General features: G+C 57.0%; 1 protein-coding gene across 8 annotated transcripts; it reads left to right on the forward strand.

Annotated features, from left to right (window-relative positions):
- The first annotated feature begins 35 nt into the window (after positions 1 to 35).
- Positions 36 to 17408, forward strand: CEP131 (centrosomal protein 131). 8 transcript variants are annotated; one of them, XM_068151230.1, is made up of 27 exons: positions 36 to 112; positions 1516 to 1714; positions 2322 to 2407; positions 3678 to 3792; positions 3940 to 4058; positions 4579 to 4692; positions 4800 to 4949; positions 5328 to 5445; positions 6207 to 6323; positions 7767 to 7935; positions 8078 to 8178; positions 8300 to 8482; positions 9076 to 9270; positions 9416 to 9568; positions 10353 to 10478; positions 10574 to 10690; positions 12167 to 12196; positions 13328 to 13430; positions 13719 to 13908; positions 14257 to 14364; positions 14500 to 14617; positions 14771 to 14845; positions 14925 to 15067; positions 15222 to 15399; positions 15504 to 15700; positions 16987 to 17047; positions 17139 to 17408. In XM_068151230.1, exons 2-27 carry the CDS (start codon positions 1538 to 1540, stop codon positions 17211 to 17213), a joined length of 3318 nt encoding a protein of 1105 aa, XP_068007331.1. In that variant the 5' UTR covers positions 36 to 112; positions 1516 to 1537; the 3' UTR covers positions 17214 to 17408. The 8 variants fall into 8 exon arrangements, with proteins under 8 accessions (XP_068007331.1, XP_068007332.1, XP_068007333.1 ...); XM_068151231.1 differs by having other exon boundaries at positions 9079 to 9270; XM_068151232.1 differs by having other exon boundaries at positions 9079 to 9270; positions 9416 to 9553.
- Positions 17409 to 22146: the final 4738 nt, after the last annotated feature.

Consider the following 22146-nt stretch of genomic DNA (forward strand, 5'->3'; position numbering starts at 1 on the left):
CCTTTACTATTGGTGGCTGCATCTTCCCGCCCACTAAGCGGGCGGGGTTCTGACAACGGCGGCTGCAGCGAGGGGGCGGCGTGAAGCGGGGACACCGGGACCGGGACTGGGGGTACGGGAGCCGCCAGGGCATTGTAATGGAGGGGGTTAGAGGTAGGGGAGGACGAGGTCAGAGCCTCGGGTGAGATCGGAGGCCGGGGCTGAAGTTCCGGCAGCAGCCCAGGCCTCACCCTGGTTGCTGACCCCTCAGTAGGCCTGGAGACCTGGTCCTAGGGGCCTGGGGTTCTGGACCGTGGAGTCATGAGGGGCTTGGGAACTGGGCGATTCTGGGAGGTCTGGGCCTTAGGAGCTGAGCTTGGATTTGTGGCTTGAGGGCTGGGGGATCCGGGCATTCTGGGGTTTTGAGGCATGGGGAGCCTGTGCATCCTGGTCTCTGGGATCCTGGTGGCCTGGACCTTGGTGGCCTGGTCTGGGGGCACAGGGGCTTGGGACCTGGATCCTGAGAGACCCTGAGGCTCCTGGGCCTTGGGATCTGGGGATCATGAGCTTCTGGGGCATGGGGAGCCCGGAGAGTCCTAGTCCCTGTGCTCCCGGAAGTCTGCACCATGGGGGCATGAGCGACTTGGGATCTGGCGGATCCCAGGATGGCTGAGCCTTGGGAGCTTGGACCTGGAGTGTCCTGGGCCTGAGCTTAGGGCTGGAGCCTGAGGGGTGGGTCTGGGAGGCTGAGGCCTGGATTCTGGGCCTGAGCTCTGTTGTGGTGGTGTGAGCCTGGCGGTTTCCATCGAGAGGCTTTTGTTTACCCGTGCGGCTGGAGCCTGAGGCATTGCCAAGGTCTGCGGTGGAGCCCCAGGGGAGGGGGAGTGAAATCAGACCTGCTGGGGAGGATGGGTTTAGGGATGGCTTGGTGGTGTTGCAGTGGCATTTGCCTGGGGACAGCAAAGGCTCCTGGCTGAACTCTGTGGCAAGAGGAGATGCAAAGGGATAAAGTAGGGAGTGTACCACCTCCTGAGCTGGGAAAGGGGCTTGGCTCTCTCTGTGTCGATGGAGAGGGCACAGCTGCTTCCGAAGAGGTGCTCAGTGGAAACGGGGAGCTCTTGGTGGGAGGCTACCTCAGGAGCTGCCCAGTTGCTTCTTCAGTATGACTGCCCTTTGCAGGGTGCTGGGTGAGCTGAACCCCTGGCCTCAGCACAAGGGGCAAGGTCTGTACAGAGTGAAGGAGCATTCTTTGAGTGTCCTGACCTGTAAATGGGGCAGGAGGGTGTGGGATGCCCAGGGTATTAGGTCAGAGCAGTGAGGAGGTGACTGCTGGGGTTGGGCACTGTGGGGATTCACCAGGAGCCTCTCCAGGGCTGGTGTTCAGAGTTCCTTGCCACATGGAAAGACAGAGGGAGGTAGTTTGTCCTGCATGAAAAGCGTTACAGCTCTCTGTGCTGTTGCTGCTCGTAGGACACAGCTGGGAGCACGAGGCTGGATGTGCTCCCTCGGCCCTCACCTCTCTGTGCTGTGCTGCAGGGTTCCTTCTCTCTGCTCTAGCATGAAGAGCACCCGCAGCAGTTCCTCCTTCCAGGGTGGCAGTGCTGGTGACATGGAGCTGAGCCTGACTGGCCTCCCTGCGCCGGTCTGGCGGCGCCCTGGCAGCGCCTCTCCTGCCAAGCACATGGTGCGCTCCGTCTCGGTCACCGCCGAGGGCAAACCAAAGAGGAACACACTGGTGAGTCCAGGGCTGGAAAGGTCCCTGCCTTGCCCTCCTCTCCTCCCTGTGCTGATTTCCTTCTGGAAACCCCCAGGCTCCTGCTACCTTCTGCTGGATGCTGTGGTTTTCAGCCCCTGGCTGCTCCTTGCTGAGCATTCACTGCTCCTGCTGGGCTCAGCAGAGCTGGGGACGTGGGGTGTCGTTGAATGGAGGTTTTTGTGGGTGCTTTTTCGGCAGTGAATAGGATCCAGGTACTTTCTGGGCTCTCTTAAGATCCAGCAGCAGTCTCTGCTTTCATTGCTGAGTAATGCCTGCTGCCTTGGCAGCCTTCCTGCACGCTCCTTCCCAGGTTAACAAATGTGGCCTTTCTCACTGGGGAGCTCACACAGACCAGAGTGTTTCTGCTGGCTCAGCAGCAGTGGGGAGCAAGGTGTCATTGCACTGCCTCAAGGAGAGTCTGGCAGCATGGGGATATCAGAAACACCATGTCAGGGATGTGTTAAAGGTGTGTGTGGGGGGGGTAGGACCACCAACAGTGCTATTTTAGGATGCCTGACATCCTAGTCCTGCCTACCTGTGCTCCTCCTTAACATCACTGCTGAACATGACCTTCTCCTACCCACAGGAAGATGCAGGATCTCGGGCAATGAACAACCTCCGGAGGTCCAACAGCACCACCCAGGTTAACCAGCAGGTCAAGAGCACACGCAGGTATGGCTCCAGCCACTGGTGTCTGTCTGTCCTGACTGTGTGAAACCAGCCCCCATCCACCTCACCTCTCTTGTCCTGTGATGCCTCTCAAAACTGTGCATTAAGCTTTCTCATCCATCCTGAGTGTTGCACCGTGGCCTGGCGACGTCAAAGTTGGGAGTTTTGCTTGGGGGAGGAGCTCACCCGATTAGGATTTGGGGAAATGGAGGCTATTGCTGTGTCTGGGAAGCCTCTGTCACACAAGACACTCAATATAGATACAAGGACAGAGCTGTTCAATTACAGCAACCCCTCATGGGCCCTCTGGGCTGTGTCAGGAGACTAAAAGTTCTCCTTCTGTCTGCAGTGACCTCCTAGGGCTGTCTCTGAATTGGGAGTTTCATAGAATCACAGAATCTTGTGGGTTAGAAGGGGCCTTTAGAGGGCACCTAGTTCAACACCCTCTTCTGTTCTACCCTGTGCTCATCCCTTTAATAAAACTTTTCTGTCTGTGCACATCTAAAGCTGAAATCCAAAGCTCTGTGTGGAGGTGAATCATTGATAGATTTCATGGCTGTGCAGTGATTCTCATCCCTTTCCTCCTCCCTGTCATGAGGTAGTTGTGCCTCATCTGTGTGCCATGCGTGTTGTCAGTGCTCTGCCACAACTTCTGCCACAGCTTCTTGCTGAAGCAGCTGGTGTGAGATGAGAAGCTGCTATAGCTGTCCTGTGCCGTGTATCTGCCTGCAAGGTTAGCTCCACAACACATGCTCCCTCTTCCTCTCTGCACCTCAAACATTTGGTTCAGTTTTGGGGCCCTCATTACAGGAAGGACATTGAGGTGTTGGAGTGTGTTCAGAGGAGGGCAGTAAAGCTGGTCTAGAGCATTCTTCTTGTGAGGAGTGGCTGAGGGGCCTAGGGTTGTTTAGCCTGGAGAAAAGGAGGCTGAGGGGACACATTCTCCCTCTCTACAACTGCCTGAAAGGAGTTTGGAGTGAGGTGGGGCTTGGTCTCTTCTCACAAGGGTGAGGGAATGGCCTCAGGTTCTTCTGGGGGGAGGTTTAGGTTGGACATGAGGATCAATTTCTTCCCCAAAAGGGTTGTCAAGGCCTTGAACAGGCTGCTCATGGCAGCCCTGGAGGTGTTTAAAAAAGGTGTAGATGTGGTGCTGAGGGCCATGGTTTAGTGGTGACCTGGCAGTGCTGTGTTAATGAGTACTTGATGATCTTAAAGATCTCTTCCAACCTAAATGATTCTATGATTCTTTGCCTTTCCTGGATTTGGGCTAAAGCTCAGACCAGACAGGAGACTTCCTGACCTTCTTTGAGAGCAGTTCTGGGGGAAGAAAGAAGCCAACAAGTCTGAGCAAAACCTCCCCAGAAAAGAAGACTACATGGAACGTCTTGGTGAGGATGGGGATGCCCTGGGACAGGTGGGCTGGTGGCTCTGCGTGGTTTCTTGCATGGGGTAGAGACTGGCTTGTGAAGGAAGAGAATGGTCAAGGAGGTGGCTTTGGTTCTTGCCTGCATTTGTACCTGTTGGCTCCATGGCAGGATGATCAGCCACGTGTGGTCCCGGGCCCCTCCGGCTCCTGCAGCATTGAGCCACCAGCAGGGATGAGGAGGAAAGAAGCTGCTGTGCTTCTGGCAGCCAACTTCACCGCCAACAACAGGTAGGAGAGGCTGAAGTGGAACCAGGCTGGTGTTGGGAGGAGCTACACTGAGGAAAAAGCCAGGCAGAAGAGGGGGTGCTGGTGCTCTGGCTCTGCCAGGGCATGAGCATCAAGCACAGGGCACAGTGATGGTGGTGTGGCCAGGATGCATCTGGAAGCTGCATGGGAGCTTGGTGGATGCATGGGAGAGGCTACTCTGGGAAGGGGAACAAGTCAAACCTGAACCCTTCAGGGCCAGGAGAGGCTGAAGCCAAGGCCGTAGCAGAGCCTGAAGAGCAGGCTGCCAGGTCTGCTCGGGCTGTGTGTGTGTGTGTGTGTCTGTCTGTCTGTCTGCATGTTGGGTAACAGCTACCGAGGAGCAGGCAAGTTGCTGGTGGGGCCTTGCCTGCTCCTTGCCCTGGGAGTTGCTCCCAGATGGTCATAGTTGGGATGAAGGTGACAGTGCAGGGAGCAGCCATCACTGCTGCATGTCTTCTTCAGGCCCAGCAAGTCCTAATGCCTCATCTTCTCTCCACAACAGAAGCAACAAGGGCGCAATGGGCAACTGTGTCACCACCATGGTGCACAACAACTACTCCACCACTGAGAAAGGCCCTGCACCCAAAAGCTCCAACCAGGTGCCCAACTCCCTCAAGTAAGTGTGGTGAGATCCTGGCCTGGAGGCTGTGCCGCCCCCATGCTCATGTGCTGAAGCAGCACAGGACAGGGCAGGATGGTTCCAAGGAGCTTCATCTTCCTTAGCAACGTTGTCAAAGCAACCTCGAATGAGGATGGTGAAAGCAGCAGCCTTGTGAAGTCTCAGAAGAATTTCTCCAGCAACAACATCATGACCCGCAACAACAACAGCAGTCTGCCCTGGAGGAAGGAGGTCACCGAGGAGGAGGCAGAGAGGTGAGGAGAGCTGGTGCGTGGTGGCTGGTGGGCAGAGGCAGGAGGGTAGTGCCAGGCAGAGGGGTGAGCTCCAGGGGAGCTGGTGCTGGTTTGTTCTTGTCCTCTGGGGGTTTAGATATGGAAAGGGCCCCTTTTAGTGTGCTTGCAGTGGCTGATTTAGCCTCCTTGTGATTTGGCTCCATGCTTTGAGTTGTCATCAAAGGTGTAACTTCCTCCTACCCCAGAATTCAGCCTGGGGAAAGGCTTCCTTGAGTCAGGGTGCGAGGCACCAGAAGTCTCGATGCTGTGGGCAAGCAACCTGCTGTCTGCTGCCATGGGGCGGGGGTGATGTGGCCAGGGAGGAGCCTGGGGCCACACTGACCTTTCCTCTCCCCTCAGGTTCATCCAGCAGGTGAACTCGGCCGCCGTGACCATCCAGCGCTGGTACCGACGCCACTCGCAGCGGCACAGGGCAGCTGCAGCAGCTCTGGGGCGCTTGTTGGCTTCCAAAAGGGAAGTGAGTCCTGGCCACCACCTCACAGCACCAACCTTTCCAGCACCCCTGTCCCACTACCCTCACCAACTGGGGGTTTGAGTCCCTCCAATTGTGGCCTGAGCTACTGGAGACCAAGGGGCTTTGCCTTTGCATCTAGCCAGCCCCTCACGTTCCAGAAAGCTGGGGAGGGTCCAGTCCCTGCAGGGATGTGTTGGGGAGGAAAAGACTCTGTTAGGTTCCAGGCAGGTTCAGGCTGGAAGCCCTTGGGCTCAGCACTGCACAGCTCCACTCTACCAGCTCCCCATGAGCTGCAGACACTTGACCGCAGCAGCAGAAATCCTGCTGAGCTCTCATTGTTTGGGACACGCCGGTGGCCGGAGGAGGGATACCCTGTCTTGGCTCATCACAGTGAATCACTAACGAGTTGGCTCGTTAGAGAGTGACATTGTCATCTGCAGCTATTTGTGTTGCTTTGTGTTTAATTATTTATCCCAATAACGAAAGGCTCCGCAGCTCTTGCCTGTGAGTCTATTTTTAAACCTCCTCTCCTCGGCGGTTTCAGACCTAGATGGCTAAAAATTGCACTGAGTAGCTAAAGAACAAGAAGCTGCTCTGAAGTGGAGCTTTTTCTGGGGGTGCTTTACCTGCTTGGAGTAGGGGGGAAATGGGAGGATGGAAAGCCTGGAGGTGGGATGAGCTCAGGTGTGATGTGCCCTTTCCTCTTCTCTGCTGTGGGAGGGTGGAGAGCTCTCAGTAACACTTTTCCCTCTCCTCTCTGGAAGGAAAGGCAGCAGCGGATGGAGGAAGGGAACATCCTGGATTTGCAGGGGAAGAAGGAGGAGGAACGGCGGAAGGTCCGAGAGGAGAAGGCGCGGCTGGCCCGACGTGCTGCCATCCAGGTTAGGGATGAGGCAAGGACCTCGTGGCTTGGCTTGGACCAGCTCATTGGCATCTTCCTGCGAGGCGGCAGGAGGGGCCCCTCCTCTGCATCTCAGGGGGCTTTGCATGGAGCAGAGTTCGAGCCAGGCCTGGAAATGGAGTGGTCCCTGTGGAGATGGAGGTGCCATGGAGCCGTTCCCTGCTGTGTTCCTGCCAAGCCTTGGCAGCTCACTTGGAGCCTGAGAACACAGCACTGGTTTCCATCTAATTTTAGGGAAAGGGTGACCACGTCGAGACAGGGGGACTGTAAGTGCAGCTCCTCAGAGAGGCCAAGGACAGGAGCACCCTGGGAAAGGGACACTGCTTGGGAGTGGGGGTCCCTCAGGGTGGGCTTAGTGCCACACTGTGCCTGCAGGCAGGAGCACCTCAGCATCTGCACCCTGCTCCTGCAGCCAGAAGGGGCTGGGTGCTGCTGGGGCTCAGCTGAGGGGCTGGCACAGGCCGTGGGGAGTTGCCTGCTGGCTTGCGGTGCAGCTGAAGAGTTTTCTAAACCCCCAGTTTCTCTTTGCCCTAAATGGAATCGTGTTACATCGAGGAGGGGGTGGGTCAGGGGAGAAGCAGCTGGAGAAGGCTGCAGCAGCCTTGCAAACGTGAGCTTGTGCTTTAAGTGACTTCCCAAAACTCGGCTCAGGCAGCGTTGCTGTGCGGTGCGGGGCCCCAGGGATTCGGAGGCCCTTCTGGAGCAGCAAAGGACACTGTGCAGGGGCGTGTGAGCTGTCCCTCTTCACATGGGGAGCTGCTGAGAACATGGCCACCACCTCCCCTGTGCTCCCAAGGACAGCAGTCATTCTTCTGACTCTGGAGTTGTCCTTGTTCTCAGCACAGGAGAGATGTGGACCTGTTGGAGTGGGTCCAGAGGAGGCCACAAAAATCATCAAGGGGCTGGAACGTCTCTACTGTGAGGCCAGGCTGAGAGAGTTGGAGTTGTTCAGCCTGGAGAAGAGAAGGCTCCAGGGAGACCTTCTTGTATTCAGTATTTAAAGGGGCCCATAGGAAAGATGGGGACAGACTTCTTGCATGGTCTGTTGTGACAGGACAAAGGGTGATGGTTTGAAACGAAGAGAGGGAGATTTAAACTGGATGTAAGGAAGAAAATTTTTACACTGAGGATGGTGAGACTGTGGAGCAGACTCCCCAGAACCCCATCCCTGGAACCATTTTGGGTCAAGTTGGAAGGGACTCTGAACAACCTGCTCTAGTTGAAGATGTCCCTGCTCACTGCAGGTGGGTTGGAACTAGATGGTCTTGAGGTCCCTTCCAACCCAAACCATTCTGTGGCTCTCTTGTTAACCCTTCAACAGCAAGTGTGTGGGCTGTTGCTGTCTTCCAGGAGCTTGCAGCACAGATCTGCAAAAGCACACCCTGTGCTGGGCAGGATGCTGATGGCTTCTCTGTCCCTACAGGAACTGCACCAGAAAAGGGCCCAAAAGGCTATGGATGCAAAGCGGTTGGCAGAAGAAGAGCTTGTGCTGGTGAAGGAGAGCAGAAGGGGAGCAAAGAAGAAGCCTGCCAAAGCAACTTCTGCAAGCAAGGGCAGTCCAGCCAGCAGTGTCACCAAAGCCAACAATGCTGGTGGGTCCCTCCTGCAGGTCCACAGTGCTTTTGGAGCAGTGTGAGATGGGGAAGGAGGAGGTGGGGGTTTGTCCTCACTCTGGGAAGCTGTTTTGAAGGGGCTGGTCGTGGCAAGTGCCTGAGAACTGTCTGGTTTCTGCAGAGGCCAATTTCCACTCATTACCTGCAGAGCCGGTGGAAAGCTGCCCTGAAGACCTCAGCTCCATGCCCTTGCAGGACCTTGGGGCAGAGGACAAGCTGCAGGTGGGTCTGGCTTTGTCTCCTGGCACCAGCTGCAGTGACAGGGCAGCCTTGGAGCCTTCACTGAATTCTGGGGAGATCTGGCAAACTCTTTTACTGCAGGATGTGTTGTCTTCTCCACTAGGATGTGAGCTCCAGAGAGACAGGTGGTGAGGAACTGGAGACAGTGGTGACTGCTGTCAGCAGGGCTCAGTCCAAGGTCACACTCAACGAGCTGCTGGACACGCTCAGGCTGTTGGAGGAAGAGCCAGAGCTGCTGCCCCCACCAAAGATCTTCAAGAAGGAAAGATATGCCTGGATAGATGGGGTAAGCAAAGGGCCAAGCTGCTTTCATCCACCCTCAGCCAGCATGACAGCTGCTTGGTGAGAGTGGGTTCCTCTATGGGCTGCCTTCTCCCACAGCTTGCTGGGTGGTGGAAGATGAGAAGTGTGGGTGGTCCATGGCCAGAGAAGGCCGTGGGAGGGTCTGAAGGCAGTAAAGAAGTCATAGAATCACAAAGTGGTTTTGGTTGGAAAAGACATTTAAGATCAAGTCCAACCATTAACCCAGCACTGCCAAGTCCCCACTAAACTGTGTCCCCAAGTGTCACTTATACACAGCTTTTAAGTCCCTCCAGGGATGGTGACTCAATCATTTCCCTGGGCAGCCTGTTCCAGGGCTTGACAACCCTTTTGGGGAAGAGTCTGAAGGCAGTGGAGAAGTTTGGTGCAGCCAGGGCTTGGACATCCTCAAGAAGGATTAGAACTATGCAAGGGCTGTGATGGGAGCTGGGTTAGCACAGAGGATAAGGCCAGTTCCTGGGATGCAGTGGGAGGACTGGGCCCCAGTGATGGAGAAGAGCCAGCACCTCTTCTCCCAAGCCTTCTCCTGGGTGCTCATTCCCAGCTGTGTCTGTCCAGCAGGAGCCCAGCTCCAATTCCCTGACTGCAGATAACTTGGAGAAGTTTGGGAAGCTGAACCACTCCCCAGGGGTCCCTGAGGATGGGGCCCTGCTCTCTGAGGCCAAGCTCCAAAGCATTATCAGTTTCCTGGATGAGATGGAGAAATCAGAGCAGGAGAGGCCCAGGTCGGCTGCCTCAGCCACACAGCGAGAGGTGAGAGCTGGCAAGAGTCTGTCTGGAGATGGTGCTGTTGGAGAGGTGGGGAAGGACGCTGGTGTGAAAGGTCTCCTGTTTGCTTGTCCTGGTTCCAGGTAGTCCCACAACCTTGTAATGGTTGTTTTTGTTCCGTGGTGAACAGGGTCTCCTCTCCGAAGAGGAGCTGGCTCACTTGGAGCAGGCATCGGCTGTTGCCACGGAGGTCACCAGCTCCATCATGAGGCTGAAGCTGGAAGTGGAGGAGAAGAAGAGAACCATCAGCCTGCTGCAGACAGCGCTGGTGTGTGAGCCAGATGTGCGTGCTTGCTGGGCAATGAAAACCAGCAGCCCTTGGCAGATGTTTTCTGGGTGCAGTGGCTTTGAAGCACAAGATCAGGGCTCTGCCAATAGGGCTTCCCATCTCTGTGCCCAGTGAAGTATGGCAGTGGAGGGCTGGAGGCTGCTGGCTGTGCTGCAGTCCCAGCCACTGTTAGTGCAGCAAAGATCTGCCAGGTCCTTCCCAGTCTGATGTGGCTTTGCTCAGATTTCTGCTCACTGACCCCTGATTTCTCAAACTCCCCTCCCTGGCAGGTGCTTGACTGGTACAGGAACCCTGAGTCAGGACTTTGGCTGGACCTTTTCTTCCTGTCCCCAGGGGTTTGGTTGTTCTTAGATTCACAGAATCATTTTGGTTGGAAAAGACCTTTAAGATCATCAAGTCCAACCTCTAACCCAGCATTGCCAGGTCACCACTAAACCTAAGCACCATACTTTTCAATCCCTTCAGGGATGGGCACTCTACCACTGCCCTGGGCAGTGTGTTCCAGGCTTTGACAACCCTTTTGGGGAAGGAATTTTTCCTCCTGTCCAACCTAACCCCACTCCATCACAACTTGAGGCCATTTCCTCTCATCCTATCACTTATTACTTGCTGACAGCGAGGCAGGAGGTGAGTCCCTGTGAGCAGCAGGGACTCTGATTCAACTCTGTTCCTCCTTGTCCTGGCCCAGCAGTGCCTTCCAGGTTCAGTAGTTCTCTGCTGTACACATGCTGGGGCTGGTGTAACTTCTCCCTCCAATGTCTTGTGTCTCTTCCAAAAGGCTCAGCAGAGGGAACTGACTGTCCGGCACATCAAACAGACTGAAAAGGAGCTTGGCCACCAGCTCAAGCTGCAGCGGGACCAGTATGAGGCAGCTATCCAGAGGCATCTCTCCTTCATTGACCAGGTAATCTCTCAGCTCAGACTGATGCTTCTGAAGCCAGAAGCTGAGGTGGCTCTACCCTGCCTGGCCACCTGATGCCTCTTCTTGACTCTGCCCAGCTCATTGATGATAAGAAGGTGCTGAGTGAGAAGTGTGAGGCTGTGGTAGCTGAGCTGAAACAAGTGGACCAGAAGTATGGCAAGAAGATCACGCAGATGCAGGAGCAGCATGAGCTGGTGAGGGGATAGGGAAGGTGGGGGACAGAGAGAGATGTGCCGTGGCCAAAGCTGCTTAGTTTTGGTGAGATGAGGCCTCTGCCCAGAGCAGTACAGTCTGTCTCACCTCAGTGGGGTCTGGTTGTTTGAGGAGCCCTTCTCTGTGCAGGGAAGGTCCGTATCACCCGTGGAGCTTTTCCCTGGCTCCTCAAGAGGCTGCTGTCCTCTGCTCCCCAAAGCCAAGTGCATGGGACTGACCAGGAGACAGTGTCAGCTCCCAGGGGCTCTGCTTGGGAAGAACCTTCCCACCTCTCCTGCCATGGACAGAGCTCTCCTGACTGCAGGGTGACTGGGGGTCTTGCTTTGGCAGATGCTGGCACCAACCTGATGCCACAGAAGAGTCTGAACCTGTGACTGTGTCCTCCTGAGCTGGGTGACTTCCAGCGACCTTTGCAGGAGCAGGGATGCTCTCAGAGCTAAATGGGGGGACAGTTACAAAGGACATGGAGTGTTGTGCCAGAGGAGGTTTAGGTTGAATATTAGGAGCAATTTCATCCCCAAAAGGATTGTCAAACCCTGGAACAGGCTGCCCAGGGCAGTGGTGGAGTCCCCATTAGATGTGGAGCTGTGGGACATGGTTTAGTGGTGGCCTGGCAGTGCTGGGTTAATGCTTGGGCTCGGGAATCTTAAAGGTCTTTTCCAACCAAAACATTTCTGTGATTCTAAGTGCTGCTGGCTCACAGCTTGGCCCTGGGGCTCCTCCAGGCTCTGCTCACACTTGGCCTTGCAGCCAAGCTCTTGCCCAGGACTCTGGAGCAGGTCAGGCGTTTGCAGCTGTCTGAGCCTGTTCAGACAGATGCCCTCACACACAGGACTGGCCTGGCTCGTGGTGCTGTGCTTTTGATTCCTGAGCCCAGCCAAGAGGATGCAGCCAGCACGGCACTGCTGTGTGTGGTGCCTGGAGGGGCCCCTTCCCGGCGAGGGATGGGGCTGGTTGCACTGTTGACAGCCTGCGTGAGGCAGAGGAGCTGCTCCCATTCTGTCTCACTCCCTGCTTGCAGCAGGGCAGCAGTGGTGGGAACGATGCCTGGACCCCTCCACATTCTCTCTGCATCCCCTTTGTTTTCCCTGCTCTTGCTGACCTGGGCTCCCAGCTTGGCCAGACGGCTCCCTGCTTCCTCTGTGTGGTGGGAACAGCTACCAAGTAACGTTTGTCCCTGTGGGCATCCTCTGGTCACCAGAGCAGACCCCTGACCAGGTGTCACGCTCCCTGGCAGGACTAGCTGTGCCCTTGGCCCAGAGCTGTGATGACTGATGGTGCTGCTGGGCCTTTGGTGCATCCCAGTTTGGCTGTGCCTCACCTCCCTGTCCACCCTTCCCATTGCTCTCTGCACACACAACTGCTTGATTTTTGTCCCTCTCTCCTCCTGCCTCTCTTCCCCTCCCTGACTCTGTCATTCCACTTCTGTCTCCATCCCCTCCTTTCTTTCTCCCCAGGTCTGGCGCACTTTGGGCCCCTTTTGTGAGGTAAATGTGGTCTTTGCTTTTTTTCTTTACCTTGCCCTTCTACTCTTGGATTTGCTCCAACTCTGCAGGTGCCTGCAGGCAGCTGGGCTGGGCTGGGAACCCCTCACTCAACAGCTGGGTCAGCCCTTTGAAGGGTTTCACCCCATCTTCACCCCATCTCCACCCCATCTCCCCAGGCAGTGTGCTCAGCTGCTGTCTTCAGGCTCTCCCTGTTTTCCCAATCCTATTTTCCCACCCCTTTTTTACCTAAAAGTGAGTCCCAGGCTGTGCAGGCAGCTCCCTGCTATTCCCTGCTCCTCTCTGTGCAGCGACCGTTGGGTGTCCAGGCACACACTTGTCCTCTAGAACTGTGACATGTCTCATGTCCTCCTTGTACACATCATCTTCCTGTGCCAAAATGGAGCCATTTCTGGCCAGGCTGAGCCTTCTGTCAGCTGCTGCCTTTCTCACCAGAAACCCCAGTGCAGAAGTGGGGAGTCAAGTGCTTAAACCAGCTTTTGCCAATGGAAGCGCTGGGAAGAGCTCCACTGGTAGCAGGGCCTGGTGCTTTTCCAGCTTTTTGGCTGGAGAGGAGGAAGAGGAGGTAAATACAGACAGAGGAGGAAGTGAGAGCAGTGGCTATGCCAGGGCTGTGCAGCCTCTGAGTCTTTGAAGAGTTTTGGGTTGTTGCAGGTGTGGGCTTGTCCTGCTGCTGGAGGGTCCTTCATGCCAAGGACAGAGAAGTCTGGAGAAGGAAGTATCTTCACATATGACCCTTCATGACAGACAGACAGGCTGCCTTGCACATGAGGACCATCTGCAGCCCCAAGTCCTGTCTCCTCTCTGTAGATGCTCTCATGTCCGAGCCAGCAAGATTATTCCCAAGGGTTTTTCTCTTTTCCTCCACACTCAAGGTCTGAAGGGCAGCAGCAGCCCCATCCCATGAGAGAGGAGAAAGCACTGAGGCAGAGCATGCAGCTGCTTCTTTGGACTGGGAGAATGTGGCTAGCTAGGGCTGTGCAAGGCTTCTGTGCACAGCTCAGGCTGTCTGCTCTCGCCTGCATCTTCCTTCTCGATGGCCCAGCTGCCAGGATAAGGAGGAGTTTTCTCCCTTTGCTTGTCTCTAAAGTTTTCCCCTTTGCTTTGAAACAGGAGATTAAGAAACTGAAGGAACTGATGAGTGCAACTGAGAAAATCAGGCGGGAGAAGTGGATGGATGAGAAAACCAAAAAGATCAAAGAAATCACTGTGAAAGGTAGGGGCAAGTTCCCTTGGCGCTAGCTGCAGTCAGGCAGCTGTTGAAGCTGCTGGCAGCTCACGGGAGAGCTGCTCAGCATGGACCCTCCCTGCACCCTGTGTTTGGTAGAGAGAGATGCTACAGGTCAAGAAAACCCCCTGCATGCTTGGCACCCCTCCTGCTTCCCAGCCCCTCTTTGCTGAGTTGCTGCGTTGGCAGCCTCCTAGCCGGCTGGCCAGGGCCAAGGGCAGCGGCGTTGGGGGTCAGGACAGCCCCAAGGTTGAGTTGTCCTTCCTGCTGCCCCAGGGCTGGAGCCAGAGATCCAAAAACTGATTGCCAAGCACAAGCAGGACATCAGGAAGCTGAAGCTGCTGCACGAGGCCGAGCTGCTGCAGTCGGACGAGCGCGCAGCCCAGCGCTACAGCCGGCAGGCGGAGGAGCTGCGGGGCCTGCTGGAGCGGGAGAAGGAGGAGCAGAGCCTGCGGGCACGGCAGCGGTGAGGGGAGGCCTGGGGGTGCTTGAGGGCTCACAGCATGCAGGCAGTGTCCAGCACTGCTGGCTGGTTCCTGATATTTGCAGCAGCCCAGGTGCCCAAAGAAGCCGAGAACATAGAATTGTTAGGGTTGGAAGGGACCTCAAGGATCATCCAGTTCCAACCTCCCTGCCATGGGCAAGGACACCTCACACTAGATCAAGTTGCTCAGAGTCACATCCAGCCTGGCCTTAAAAACCTCCAGGGCTGGGGTTTCTACCACCTCCCTGGGCAACCTGTTCCCATGCCTCACCACCCTCATGGTGAAGATCAGTGGCAGATCAGTGTCCCTGAGGCTGCTGTGCCCCACAGGTGTGAGCAGCAGCTGGAGCAGGAAGAGCAGGCACTGCAGCAGCAACGGCGTCGGCTCTATGCCGAGGTGGCTGAGGAGAAGGAGCGGCTCAGCCAGCAAGCGGCCAGGTGAGAGGGCTGGTGGGGTGGCCAAGGGCTGGTGGGGCCCTTTGCTCTGAGCCAGGCTCCAGTGGTGCTTGAAGGGTGCCAAATGGGAGCATCCCAAGACTGCTCCAATGGGAGCTGTGGTCTGTATGTGGGCAGGCAGAGAGCAGAGGTAGAGGAGCTGCGGCGGCAGCTGGAGGAGAGCAGCTCGGCTGTCACCAGGGCACTGAAGGAGGAGTACACCAAGGAGAAGGAGGAGCAGGAGAGGCAGCATCAGGTCAAGTTTTCCTCTTGCCTGTGGGCCCTGGATTTGCAATGGTGGATGCTGGCGCCACAGAGCCCTGTGCAGTGCTGATTGCTGGTGCTGCTAGAGTCCTGCTCTCAGCCAGCATTGTGGGGGCTGAGCAGTTTATGTCCTGTTGTTCCACAGGCAGAAGTGAAGGTGCTGAAGGAGCAGCTGGAGATGGAGAAGCAGGTCTGGGAGGCAAATTACATAAAGAAAGAGGTAACAGCAAGGGCTGCCCTTCCCCAGAGATGCCACCCTCAAGCGAGACTGGGGCAAGGTTTGCCATCTCTGTCCCCAGGAGGCCTGGCTGCTCTCCCGGGAACGAGAGCTGCGGGAGGAGCTGAGGAAGGAGAGGGACAAAGAGATTGAGCTAGTGATCGAGCGCCTGGAGGCCGACATGTCCTCTGCCAGGGAGGAATGTGAGAGAGCAGCAGAGAACAGGTATGAGGAGAGTGAGGAGGGAGCCTGTGAGACCCTGCTCCTCAGGGATTAGTCTCCTTCCCCTATTCCCTGAGCCCTCTGCACATGTCTCCAGTGACTTCTGCATGCTGCAGTGCCTGGCTGAGCCAGGCTGCCTGTCCTTTCCTCTTGCTAGGATTAAGAGGATCCGAGACAAGTACGAGGTGGAGCTCCAGGAGCTGGAGAGGTCTGAGAGGAAGCTGCAGGAACGCTGCAACGAGCTGAAGGGGCGGCTGGCAGAGCTGGAAGGGGAGAGTGTTTGTCTGCAGGGCCTGCTGAAGCACAAGGAGCAGGAGGTGGAGGAGATCCAGAAAGTGGGTGAAGAGCAGAGCCTGGGGATCCAGCTTCTCTCCCTCCATCCCCATGCATTACCCTGTGCTGATCAGTGCCTTGATGCCACCTCTGTGTCCTGCTGCAGGTGAGGGACCAGCTGGCCCAGGAGCGGAGCAGCCTGGCTGAAGTGATCCGTCAGGAATTCGCTGACAAGCTGCTGGGGATGGAGGAGGAGAACAAGCAACTGAAGGTGGAGATGGCAGAGATGAGAGCCCGGCAGCGCCTGGAGCTGGACAGGATAGTGCAGGAGAAGGACCAAGAGCTGGAGGAGGTTCACAGGAGGTGAGGCTGCCCTGAGCTGGGCGCAGAGCTGTGGCTGTGGGTTCAGAGCTAGCCCAGGGCGTGTTGCAGGAGTGTGTCTGCAATGCTGCATCCTCAGGCACGGCTTCCAGTCCTGTCAGTGCAAAACGGGCAGCAGAGTCTCTCCCAAGCTGGCTGCTTGCTCAGTCTATGTGAACCCTCTAGCCCTTGTGACTTCTGGCCTGCTCTGTGTCATCCTGTCCCCAGGGATGCCTGAAGGACATTACTGTTGGGGTGAGCAGTGGAGCCCAGCTCCATCTGTGATTCCTCCCAAGCAGGAGCACTGTGAGCCGGCTGGGCTAAGCTCAGCTCCAGGAGAGCTTTGCTCTGGGTAGCACCAATACCTGTGACTGCAGCAGATTTGCTGCTCCAGAGGGGCTTAGCAACTGATTTTCCTTCATGAGCGTAGGGGAAAGTGTGGCCAGCTTCTGGGTCAGAGCTTGGCCAGCAAGGTTGAGTGCAGCTGAGACATCCCAAAACACACCATGGCTGTCAGCTGCAGGGAGCAGGGCTGTGCCATGGGGCTCAGCTCTGTCCTGTGCTCAGTGGGAATGGTGCTGGGAGCTAAGCTCAGCATCAAGTGGTGACTCAAGGTTTCCTCTCCCCTCGGGTGTGCCTGTGAGGGAGGCATTTTGCAAGTGAAAGGAGGATCAGAAGGGGAAACAAATCGTTTCTGTGATGGGCAGAGCCGTTCCTCTGTTGGTGTCTGTGCAGAGCTCTCACCACCAGCTGTAAGAAGAGGCTGTTGTACCAGCACATGGAGCTAATGGGCTTTCCCAGAGTCTGCTGAGTGATTCCCACTCACTCAGAGAGCCAGGGTCAGACCTTGAGTATGAGATAAGCAGGATCCCCTTTTCGCCTCCATCCCTTACGTACAGCCTGGCAAAGGCTGGGAAGCAGAACGTCTGGTGCTCTTGACAGCTGTGGGGAAGAATCCAGCCATGAGGCAGCAAGCATGGGCTTGAGAAACAGGAGGAAACACAAAATCCCTTCCCTGTGGTCCTGTTAATTAATTAAGTCTTGTGAAGCTAATGTCCCCTTCTTCCTACAGATGACTCAATCCAAACTACAGGACTCGCCAAGGGAATAAAGGCTCTTCTAGCCCAGAGTCACTGCTGTCTGGGTTGGGGGAGAGGTGCTGCATGCCCCACTTGGTGCTGAAATTGCCCTCTTGGGTCATGGGGCCAGCTGGGGATGGGGTCCTTAGCCCCCGTTTGGGGCTGGGCACCAGGATGAAGTCCTCAGCCTCCCTGTTTCCTTCTATTCAGGGTGAAAAGAGCAGTTGCAAGGAAGGAGGAGAATGTGAGCAGCCTCCGGAAGCAGTACGAGGTGAGTGAGGGGGTACAGCCCTCCCTGCCCCTGGGGCTGCAGCTCTGCTGCGGGGTGCAGCCACCTCTCCCTCTCCCCTGCTCTGTTGCAGGTGGCTGTGCAGAGAGCTGACTGCCTGAAAGCCCTCCTGGAGCAACAGCGAAAGCAGCTGCTGGCTACCAAATGACCACCACCCACTGCCGTGCAGGGCTGGGGGGGCTCTGGACACCCCTGGATTTGGAGCTGGGGTTGGACTCTCCCTCCCTTCCCTCCACCCTCATTTTTCACAGCCTGGTGACAGTGCTGTGAGCCCTGCTGGGACACTCAGCAGCCTTCAGGTGTTGTTAGTTGTGTTTTAACAATAAACCTGGGATGGTTTCTACATTGGGTTCTGTTCCACCTGTCTCCTCAGGGCAAAGGGGAGGTCCCTGCCATGCTGGCATCCATAGTGTCTTTTTCTTCACTGTTGCATTTGTCTCCCTCCATTTGTGTCCATGCCAGGGTAGAGGCTGCTCTTCCTTGTGGTTTGCATGGCAGCAGACCCTCCCTACCCTGTGTTCCTGCATCCTGAGACCTTCCTTGTGTAGGACCTATGAGTCAGGGCTGAGCTGGGTGACAGGAGACTCCTCTTAGGCGCAGCTTCAGAAGCAGCATGATCAGCAAGTGGAGTGAGGGGATTCTGTCTCTGTTCCACTCTTCTGAGACTCCACCTGCAGTGCTGGGTCCAGCTCGAGCTCTCGGCACAGGACAGGCATGGACCTGTTGGGCTGGACCCAGAGGAGGCCACAACAAATTTCCCCTCTGCTCTGAGGACAAGCTGAGAGTTGGGATAGTTCAGCCTGGAGAAGAGAAGGCTCCAGGGAGACCTTCTTGTGGCCTTTCAGTGCTTAAAGGGCTGATCAGAAAGATGGGGACAGACTTTATGGCGGGGTTTGTTGTGACAGGACAACGGGTGATGGGTTTAAACTAAAAGAAAGAGATTTAAACTGGATATAAAGAAGAATTTTTTTTACACAGAGGGTGGTAAAACACTGACACAGGTTGCCCAAAGAGGTGGGGGATGCCCCACCCCTGGAACCACTACAGTTCAGGCTGTCCATGGCTCTGAGCAACCTGTTCTAGTCGAAGATGTCCCTACTCACTGCAGGGGAGTTGGACTAGATGACATCTATAGGCCCCATCCAACCTAAACCACTCTGATTTTGAGGTTTGAGGCTGAAGATGCCATGTTCCTGCCAGCCAAGGAGGGGTGGATGGAGGTGGGAGCTGTCGCCCAGCAGCACAGGCACATGGGTGCTGGCTCTGGGAGTGCCCTGCTGCCTGCTTTGTTTCCCTTCTAGAGTGAAATATTCAGAATGGTGGGGAGGCATGGTTGGGGCAGGATGTGATGCCTCAGCCTCTGCTACCTGCAAATCTCTCAGCACCCCATGACAGCAACGGGAAACGCCTGGGCTGGGCCCTCAGCATCTGTTTCCTCTCGACATGGAGCATGCAACCACTCCTCTGCTGCCTTTTCCCTCTAAGGAGGCAGAGACTCGGCGGCGGGGATGAGCAGATGTTTGCTCACTGGAGTCTCAGGGTGTTCCCCATCTGTCCTGGGATGTTTCCCATCTGAGGCTTCCCTACACCCCCCAGCAGTGCTGCCAGAGCCCCCTTCCTCCTGGGAGAGCCCCAGCTGTGGTGCAGAGCCACAGGGTGAGAGGTAGAGGGGCTCTTTGTCACCTCAGTGAGCTGTGGAGGATCTTGGCTGCTTCCCAGCATTTGTCCTGGCAGAGAGCTTCTGGCCGCAGCTTCCAAGACAAATGTGATCCCAAGGCACCCATGGATGCAGTCAACCCATGAATGCCCCTCAGGCCTACCTGTGCTTTGGCACTTGGCATGGGTGTGTGGGGCACGAGTGGCTCCTGAAGCTCCAAAGTGCTGCTGGCTGCCTCTCTTGACCCACCCCCAGACAAGCTGCAAGGCTGCCGAGAGGTGCCGAGAGGTTCTGCTGGGAGAGGATGGGCACCCTGCTTGTTTTCACCAGTTGTGCTTCTCACTGACTGTTTCCTGAGCACTGCTCCTGTCCTCTGACCCATCCCAGCCTCCACTTGGGCCACCCAGAGCCCCTTGCTGGTATCTTGTGCTCCTGGCCCAGCACAGCCCCGGCTGCATGCTGCTGTGGTGAAATCGCTTAATCATGCAAAATCTGGCATGGGAGGAGGAGATCAACCCCCCCCCACTGCCCGGCCCGAGGGGCTTGTGCCTGTGTGCAGCCCTGTGGAGGGTAGTAGCACACCGTGCCCTCTCTGGTGTGGCTGGCTGTGGGGCAGGCACCCAGGCACAGGCCCCTGGGTGCTCCATGTGCCTGGCACTGCTCCTCTCCCCTGGGGCTCAGCCCTCCCCTGGGGCTCCAGCCCTGCCCCTCTCTGGCACCGCCAAGGCTAATTTCTAGGCCAGTGCCTGGCTCAGGCATGAATAAATCAGCTGCGTTGCATAACTGGGCATGCAGATTTTCACCGGATGGCTGCCTGTGCCACGCTGCTGTGCCCGCAACGGACCCCTCCACCTCCCTGCTCCCCCGGGGACCCCTGGGACTGGGGCTGTCAGCCACGTGGCAGAAGCTTTGTCCTCATATCTGCCAGCCAGAGGCGCAGCGGGCGGTTAGCAAGGGTGTCGGTGTGGGCCGTTGCTCTGCCGAAAATCCCCAGTTTTAAGGAGCTCCTCTCCTCGGGATTAGGCAGGATGAGCAGAACCTGGTGGATGCTGGAGAGCCCGAAGGAAGGAGGTCAGGAGCACAGGGTGCTTTTGGCAGCTGCCGGGCAGAGATCGCCACTCAATCTGGTGTCTGCCCGGGACGGGATTAGCTGCAGCCCCAGACAAATCAGCCAGGAAGCCGGAGCAAATTGGCAGGATCCGTGCCGGGTAATCTCCTCTGCTAATTGGGGTGAGCCTCCTGCTTGCCTGCCCGACGGGCAGCAGCACTGCCTGTCCGAGGAGAGGACGTGGGTCAGGCTAATGCCACATTGTGTCTGAGGGACCATCCCCACCACAGCCTGGGCTGCACCCCGGGTGGTACCTGGGTGATCCTTGCTGGTAGTTTTGGCCTCGGTTCTGCTTTGGCATCTTCTCTTTTGCAGAAAACTCCAAGGAACCAGGGCAAGAGGAGGGTGGTGGGTGGCTGGGGGCATGGAGCAGGACTGAGGATCCCAACATGGCTGACCTCTGCTCTGGGTGCTGTCAAATGGAGCTGCTGGGACTGTTACCTAGGCAAGAAGAGTGCCTGGCCATGGGACTGCCATGCACAGGGTCCCAGATGACCTGGCGGTCCTGTGTCTCCCCAAGGAGGGCAGAGCAGTGCAGCTAGCCTGAGTGGCCTCACACAGCATCTCATCCTTGATCTCATCCTCACTCCCATCCCATTCCATCCCACCCCAGACATGAGGTGTGCTTGGCTCTTTCATGCCAGGGACACTGGGCACTGGGGCTGCCTCCTCAGTCAGCTGCCCTGCCACCTCAAATACTACAGATGGATGACTTTGTCCCCTTACACTCATCAAAGCCACCGCTGCCCTTGCCTGGTGTTGGGAAGGCCTTGAGATCTTCCTTCTTCTGCCCCACTGCTGGGACTGGCTGCTTGTGCTTGAGGTGCCAAGGGCAGCTAGGATGGGTGGGTGCCTGGCGCGGGCTACAGGACAGGCTGGTAGGCACCGGTGAGGGCTCTGCACAGCCACCCACACTCGTCTGCATCCAGCCTTGCCATGACTCATTTAGCACCAGCTCAGCTGTGCAAGGAGTGGGGCTGGCACTGCAAACCACCCCGTCCAGGGCACAAAGTGAGCAACGGGGGTCAGCGATCCTCTGCTACCCTTCACAGAGGGTCCTTGGGGTTGGAGCTCCTCCAGGGCAAGGAAGTGTGGAAGCTGGGGAGCAGTGAGCTGTCTCCTGCTCGATGGGAGCCTGTTTATTCTCCCAGCAGCCTGCAATTTTTCCAGCTCTGTATCTATTTGTGGCAACGTGACATGTGCCGCGTAGTGTTCTTTGCAAGCTTGGAGTCTTGTGAAAAATTAATCCTGAATGCAAAATTTGGCTTTAAATATTGAAACTGACTGTGGGGAAGCACCAGACCTGTGCTAAGAGCTGATCCCTGTGCAAGGTGGGATGATGACCCACAGTGGTGGCTCCCAGCTGGGGCTCATAGTCATACGACAGGACTGTGCCACCATGACCCTGAAAGAAAGTAGTATCTGGGTCCTGGCTGGTCCCTGGGCTGAGAGCTCATGAGGGTGATACAGGACTGTGCCACCATGACCCCAAAAGTCCTACCTGGGTACTCTGCAGGATGGGTGGGCTCAGTGACCAGCTGCACTGCAGCTTTGCTGGGGGGCTGGTGAGGAGCTGCCAGGGCCTGTGGGTGAAGCCGTGGGCTGTTCTCTGCCATGGGGCTGGGTCCATTTACGCTTTAGAACATCCTAGGTTTGGAGAGGTCAGTCCCACATGCTGGGACTGTGGCGTTGAGCACACAAGACCAAGCTGTGTGGCCCTGCAGCAGGGCAGTTGTCCAAGCCCATGGGCACCCAAGGTTCTGCTGGAGGGGCTTCACTTCTCCCATCCAGGGCTGGATCTGGGGGCTGTGAGAGCAGAGATTTCGGGTGCAGGGAATGTCCAGGCATGGCATGGGGTTGGAGCCGTGGGGTGCTGGACAGCACTGGGGGTGCTCATGTGGAGCTGATGAGGGGACAAGGGGCAGAGCCACCCATCTTGTCCCTGGCTCACATCACTGGTTCCCATTCTGGGTTCCATCCCGGGTCCCATCCACGGTCTCGCCCCGGGTCCCGGGAAGCCAGCGGTGCCCAGTGCGAGTCAGCACCAGAACAGCTCCGCGGGGTCCAGAGCTGCTGCCCCTTGGGGGGATCCCGGCCCCGTTCTCGGGGGAAACCCTGGCCCCGTTTCCCGGAGGGTCCCGGTAGATCTTGTTCGCAGCGGCTGGACCGCGGGGAGGCGGCGGCAGCGGTGCGTCCCGGGGGAGCGGCGGGTCTCGGTACGGTCCCCGGTACTACAGCTCCGCCACCCGCCGCCCCCGCCCGCCGGAGCCCCGCTCCTCGGCGGCGGCAGCGGCGGCGGCGCGGCCCCTCCCCGGG

This window comes from Melanerpes formicivorus, unplaced genomic scaffold, assembly GCF_026170545.1.
Source record: "Melanerpes formicivorus ecotype bairdi unplaced genomic scaffold, bMelFor1.0.p_v2 SCAF_21, whole genome shotgun sequence".
NCBI classification, from domain to species: Eukaryota; Metazoa; Chordata; class Aves; order Piciformes; family Picidae; genus Melanerpes; species Melanerpes formicivorus.

Bases quoted from the DNA above. Each gene is read 5' to 3' on its own strand.
- CEP131 (XM_068151230.1), top strand. From the start codon at position 1,538: ATGAAGAGCACCCGCAGCAGTTCCTCCTTCCAGGGTGGCAGTGCTGGT. The intron at 4,950-5,327 runs GTGAGGAGAGCT...CTCTCCCCTCAG, and splicing joins ACCGAGGAGGAGGCAGAGAG to GTTCATCCAGCAGGTGAACT. The intron at 10,691-12,166 runs GTGAGGGGATAG...CTTTCTCCCCAG, and splicing joins TGCAGGAGCAGCATGAGCTG to GTCTGGCGCACTTTGGGCCC.